Source organism: Crotalus tigris, unplaced genomic scaffold (genome assembly GCF_016545835.1).
Source record: "Crotalus tigris isolate CLP2741 ecotype Arizona unplaced genomic scaffold, ASM1654583v1 scf7180000017573.2180621, whole genome shotgun sequence".
Lineage (NCBI taxonomy): Eukaryota > Metazoa > Chordata > Lepidosauria > Squamata > Viperidae > Crotalus > Crotalus tigris.
In genome coordinates this window covers 1884013-1890357 of record NW_024096483.1, presented here as the reverse complement: position 1 = coordinate 1890357, position 6345 = coordinate 1884013, and the positions used below count along the sequence as shown (strand labels likewise).

The window sequence follows — 6345 nt, the reverse complement described above, 5'->3', positions numbered from 1 at the left end:
TTTCTAAGGAATCAAAAATCCAGATAAATTCATATAACAAAACAATATTGACATCTTGTACAATTCGTTTTTGTACTTTAGATAAACATTACAGGGACTGTGCAGGTACAGAGGCCTTCACCGTCTTTATTTTTGTAAATAACACTTCAAGTAATAGAAAATTTCATAAAATTCAATTAAAATGTTTTGAATAAGTATCAACATTTTGTTAAAGCTGACAAGAGAATTTAAACAATAGGAATTTGAAATAATTCTTCAGAGAGCTTTGATTACTCTGAAGTTTGCACTCAGTTGATATAAGCAATATATTCTACTACTTGAACATGGGCAAACATTTTATGTTTTTATTTTCAAACATTGTACTTCAAATAGGCAATGTGTCTTTTCAAATAATGTGATGTGTAGCCAATCTCCACAGCGGTGTATGCAATATTGAAAGAAAATAACCATTAATATAAGAAGTAGAGCACAATATCCATAACTTTGCTTGCTCAAAAAAGCCGTATTATTTCTGGAATTCTTTATTAAAAATACTGCTGTACATGTGAAAAGAATGAAAAACAGGATTAAAAGGTAACACATAGTGGGATCATGACATTAGAATGTAACATACCGGTGCTTTTTAGGGGAAGATGCTCACATCTAGAATTTTACTGGGACAAGGGCAAAATGAAAAACAAAATGAAATCACATTATATACCCCCCCAAATATTTACAGTGTAGCAGAAACGAAAGTCTAAACAAGCAAGCTAAAACAGAACAGTTTAAATTTAAACTAGTATTACATGATTTCAAAGGTTGTCCATTCTGTGCTTTATACTATAAAAACAGGAAGGTCAGAATTGCTTCCCTGTGTGGAAAATATAGGCATTGCTTTTCAAAAATTCTTATTCAGCTTTAGAGATGACATAAGTGACTCTTCCTATGAATGGAACATGCTGGACAGCCTTCTCACTGGAACGGTACTGGAGTGGAAGGATTCTCCCCCCAAAAAACACCAAGTAGAAAATTCAAAAACATGGACCACATAAGAACAAAACAAAACAAAACAAAATTCCATGTTGTTCTATGCATCACCCAACAGCAATTATTTCTAGGTAACAGTTACATATGGAAATTTATTGGCTCTCTGCACTTTTCATTTTGTAAAATTTACTTTAAAACAAGTCCTGAGATTACTGGGGCCAAGGAATGGATACCATGTGCTGACAAAGATTTGCAAAATGCAACTTGTCTTTATGAGGTGGGCCTTGCTTACAGAGCGAGGATGAACCTGAAGCCCTGCTTTACCCCTGCCTTTGCATTTCCTGAATTATTGGTCCACAAAATAATCTGTCAAAAATTTTTCCAATTGCTGCAACTGAAGAGATGATCCCCTTTCATTAAAAAAAAGACCAAAACAAAAACAATAATGGGAAAAAGAAGCCTCAGCCCGCTTATAAATAAAGCATTCAATATTTCTCCTAGAATACAATTACTACTTCTTTTTGTACAAAAAGAATTACAATATGATTTTCAAAAACATATAAAAAGACAGCTGCTCTTCATCAAATACATGAGCTAATGATAAAAGACTGGTTTTTCCATATTCATATCTTAAAGTCCCTGTTCCTTATGATATTAAAAATAATGTTATGGCAACTGTTATCTTCTAAATAATAAACATTATGGTTTAATTTTCTGCCAGATTAAAATAATTGGCTTTTATTTATTTCAGCCCATTTATTGATACTATTAATTTCAGGCTCCATTATGTTTAAGTAAAGGTGTTAAAAGTGGCCTTTGTTTTTCCAAAGTCTTCATTATGAAGAGCACTGTTTTCTTGTGATAAATCTAAAGTAGGAGTGTCATCATTAAAGCTTATAAAACTGGAGAGAATTATTAAAAATTTATCTGAAATTACAAATATCAAGAATAAAATGGATGCCAGTAACATCAGTTGCAAGTGCTTTGAATCAGTCCTTACACCTTTTCTGGAGAAAGCTTCCACATTTTCTTCATGGTAAGCACCCAGTGCTATTAAATATTCAGTGCTGGGTAAAGGATGCTGACATACAGTCTTCACTACCGCTTTGAGAAAGGAACAAGAAATAGTCCTATATATTTGGCAGTCATCCATATCAAAGTGTAGATGTTCTACTATAAATTCCCTTGAATACCCAAGCTTGCAGACAACAGTGGGTCCAGTATTGGAAAGTTAATTAAGGAGGGGAAATCCAGACTTGAAGACTGAATATTCATGTGTTGAATATTATCAAAGATAATATTACTTTGGGCTAAGCAGTGACTGCAAAGGCACAGCAGACCATCATTCCTCCAGAATCAGACTATAACACTTCAAAAGCTTTCGATGCCAGACAACTGCTATGTGTACTTAATCTTCTGAACAGTGTCTCTGTGTCTGTATCCAGTGTAAAGTACCATAATAAAGCTGTGGTTCAAAGAACAAAACTTTATACAAAAGAAGGGTACTATAGTTAACTTAAAGGAATACATTCCTGAACTCTCAGGACTGCAACAATTATTTTTTTAAAAAGTCTATTAAAAATTGCATAAATGTAAATGTATCTGATTAGCAGGAAAATATAGAAACAGGTATTTTATTTAAAAGGCGCTGGTTGTGTTTAGAACAAATTGGGTTTACCCCAGAAAGTACACAACTCAAAATGGTGCTGTTTTGCTCTGACAAAGCTTCAGCCAAATAAAAGGGATTTTATATATGGTGTTTCTGAGATATTTTACTTGATTTTTTTTGTCTTTAAATATTCATCTTCTTGTTTGATTAATTAATCAAACAGTGGATGGCATATTATACAGTTTTACAGAGGTTACAAGCTACACTGTAATTTACAGAACACAATTTCTATGAAATTATTTACCTGGTCCTTTATAGTATTTGGGGTGCAAATAATATCAAAACCAATAGATTGCAGTATATTCAATGGCAAAAAAAAAAAAAAATCCCAGAAATGTCTTTGCAAAGAGATTCCCTTAGTAAGATCCAATGTGGCAAAACATCAGGGATCAGAAAGTTTTTAAAAATTAAAATTAGTGCATATACAAGTGGAAAAAAAAATAAAAGCAGGAACATCATGCTCTTGATGTGTTCCTTTAAAATAAATTCTTCACAGATAAAGCCTCCAATGGGCAGCCAGAGCTCCAGGGTAAGCAAAAACATTCTTCCCTTCAAGTAACAGTGTACCTGACCGAAGTGCAACATCTCATGGTGTTTCGTTTCCCAAAATATGAAATGAGATGATGACAAAATCTGTTGTAGTGCAATTTGCGCTTGGTTCTGTTCCTCAGCAATGTCCTGCATGCTTTCTGCAAATACTACAACTGGCCGTTTGTGGCTGCAATCAGTTCCTGAAAAGTATTTTCAAAGCAGCGTTTTAGGTCACTATATGCCACTACGAGGACACTCTTCTCATCTCTGGAAATGAGGCTTATTTTTTCTGGCACACCAGCATCCAACTGAAATCAAATGGGAGAGAAAGTCAGGCCTATTTGTTAATAGAGCTTAATAATCATCAACAGTTTTGGCATGCAAAAGAACAATTTTTTCTTCATTTATCCTGCGTTTCTGTTAAGAGAAAAGTACCTTTTGACTTTATGACAGCATTCAGTCTTTTGGGGTAAGAATTTTAAAATGATGGGACGTCGAATTTTTTGTTTGTTGGTATTGCATGAAAAGTGAAGACTCTTTAACCTATACATTCACATCTTGTTCAGCTGTAGCTTCATTCTTATTTCAAATTATCATTTTGTCATTATATAATATTATAAATATTATAAAGACCAGAATGTAATATTCAATTATATTCCCAAAATGATGAAAAATTTTAACAATCCAGCAAAGATGATAATTTTATATAAATGGAAGGAAACTTATTCATCTTATTTTAAAAGATGGGGTTTAGGATACAGTCTGTTATCTATTTAAAGTTCTTTGTGCTTTATAAATCAAAATATGGAGCAATATATTCTCACATGTATGTCTAGACTTAAGTGATAAGCTTAAATGGAATTAGTTTTATACTGATATATGTCTCTTTTCTTTTTCCCTATTAGCCTTTTTCCTATTTTTGTTATATTATTTTAATCAGCATAATATATATAAGTGGTTTTTATTCCTCATAGTATAACTACTGTTTTTGTTCTCCCTGTCGGAGTTATACTGCATCATTTAAAAAAATGAAAAAACTGTTGTCTGAAATCACAGTTTCATTTGTGCTTGTTTTAATTATTAGTTTAAATTAATTCTAAGTATGTAAAATAAAATAAACTATGGTTGTTTTAAAATTAAAATTATTGCTCCCAGCCATGTTACGGGAATAAAGAAAAGTGTATGATATTGAGGTTTATTTTCCTGAAATTCCTTATTGCTGAACTATTCTTTAGTGCTTTTTCTGAAGCAGGTCTGTGACATGCAGCACCCAACTGAGGAAGTATTCATACGACAATTTAAAGTACAACCATAGAGTCATGTGACTGTCAAAGGCAATGTCAAATATGCATTTTGAGAGAAATTTGCCTGCATGCCAAAGTGAGGAAAAAAAGCGAGCAGAAAGAGACAATTCAGTGACTTTGCAGTAAACGAAAAATACAGAAGTTCTAGCTCACCTTGTTAAGACAAGAGATAATGTGACTTAGATCAATCCAAGGAGTACCCGCTTCTGTCATCTGATGGAAAAGATGATCCCTAAAAAGCTTCAGGAGATACCTGTCTCCAGTTTCTGACCATGTCGGATCCTTCTGGAACCTATCATAAAAAAAAGAGTGTTTATGTTTCTCATTAAAAGGACACATAGCTCAGCCTACATATATTTGTTTATGTATGTATGTTTATTTAGTTTTAAGAAAAAGAAGTCTTCAGAATTCGAGAGAGCCAAAGCTCATTACAACTATGGCATCATATATCAATTTATTATTACAGGATTTATTGACTTCCTCAGTTTGATCAGATTCCCAAAATGTGCTGATTTTAAATAAATTTTAAATTAGTCGAGCTCCATATTTTTTTTCTCTCAATGAAATAATCTGGATATTTTGAAAGCTATATCATACATACAGGCTCTTATATAATAATTCTGTAATTTCCAGCATTTAACATGAAATATTCCATTACACAATTTCACGTTTGGTATCATTCATTACTACGGTCAGACTTACAGTGTCCGGGAGAATGCACTCTCTATAAATATCAATTTTTGTTCCCAATCTCCAGAATTGGCACTGTACCACTGTATGCACTTGGAGGTTGTTTGTTGCTGTTGGGAGAAAAAACTGAAATACCTTCCCAAAAAGAAACTAACACTTTGGAGTTTAAAACAGTTACAAGTCTCATGAAAATGTAGGAAATTGTTAAAATTCTATGAAGTATTGCCTTGCACTAATTATTTTTAGCTTTCAGACAAACCTCAAATCAAGATGTGATTGTCCCTCCAGACCATGAGTAATACCTGTGTATGTGCGTGCATGCGTACATATGTATATAAAAATCATATGCCATAAAATTTGGGTGGGGATATTTATGAAAATAACCTAGTTAATCTTTTCAAAGCCTGATATACTTTAAAACCTCATCCTACATAATTATTTGAGCTCTCCAATGGTGCCATTTTTAAAATAATGTAATGATTAAAAATTCTGAATTCCTTACTCTGGTCTTTCATTGATTGTTCCCAATTTTGCAAGAAGACGAAATAATCTTCCATTCTGAACTTCCTGTAAAACAAGATATAAGAGACAACTTGGCCTGACAAAAAATAACAGCAGCAACAACAAACATCAAGAATACTACAAATTAAAAGAAATCCCAATATGTAACTATTTCAGCGCAGTGACAAAGTGTCAGGAAAAAATGTTAGGTACCTATTAAAATTTACCAAGAAAGCAAAGCCCTTCTTTCCCTGTGCTATTAAATCATTTAGCTTGCAATTTGTAATCTCTCAAATGCTAATACTAGCTACAGTGATAAAATGGCAGCACAGATTATAACTGAAATCACACATACCTATAGGAGATAGTATATGGTGATGAACTTGATGCAGTAATTTCCTGAATCCTACAAAAAATATTCACTAAAAGTCAAGTGACTTAGGGTAATATATAGGCACCTACTGTGAAGATTATAATTCCCTCACCATGACAGAACATGAAGGGCCATGGAGATAGAGGGCACAATTCCAATGAAGGAAGATGTGATCCCTTTGAGGAGATATTCCTAATGAGGAATAGGACTAACGCTCATTAGAAAACAAAATTAAAAAGGATACAAACACCCTAAGAGCTTTAAAACAATTTATTGAGTAACCTTACTTGAGTAATATGCAGAATATGAGT

The 6345-nt window shown here is 32.9% G+C and overlaps 1 protein-coding gene across 4 annotated transcripts in view; it reads right to left on the bottom strand.

The window, feature by feature from the left end:
• Positions 1-479: 479 nt before the first annotated feature.
• The window catches only part of PAN3 (poly(A) specific ribonuclease subunit PAN3), a 69082-nt gene continuing 63216 nt past the window's right edge, over positions 480-6345 (bottom strand). Inside the window, exons 17-19 of one of the 4 annotated variants that reach the window (XM_039356874.1) lie at positions 5663-5727; positions 4624-4762; positions 480-3474 (exon numbers count right to left, since the gene is read on the bottom strand). In XM_039356874.1, the coding sequence (XP_039212808.1) occupies positions 3334-3474; positions 4624-4762; positions 5663-5727 (345 nt within the window). In that variant the 3' untranslated portion in view covers positions 480-3333. Of the gene's footprint in view, positions 3475-4623; positions 5271-5662; positions 5728-6345 lie in introns of those variants that run through there. The other 3 variants (XM_039356882.1, XM_039356899.1, XM_039356893.1) reach the window with 3 other exon arrangements.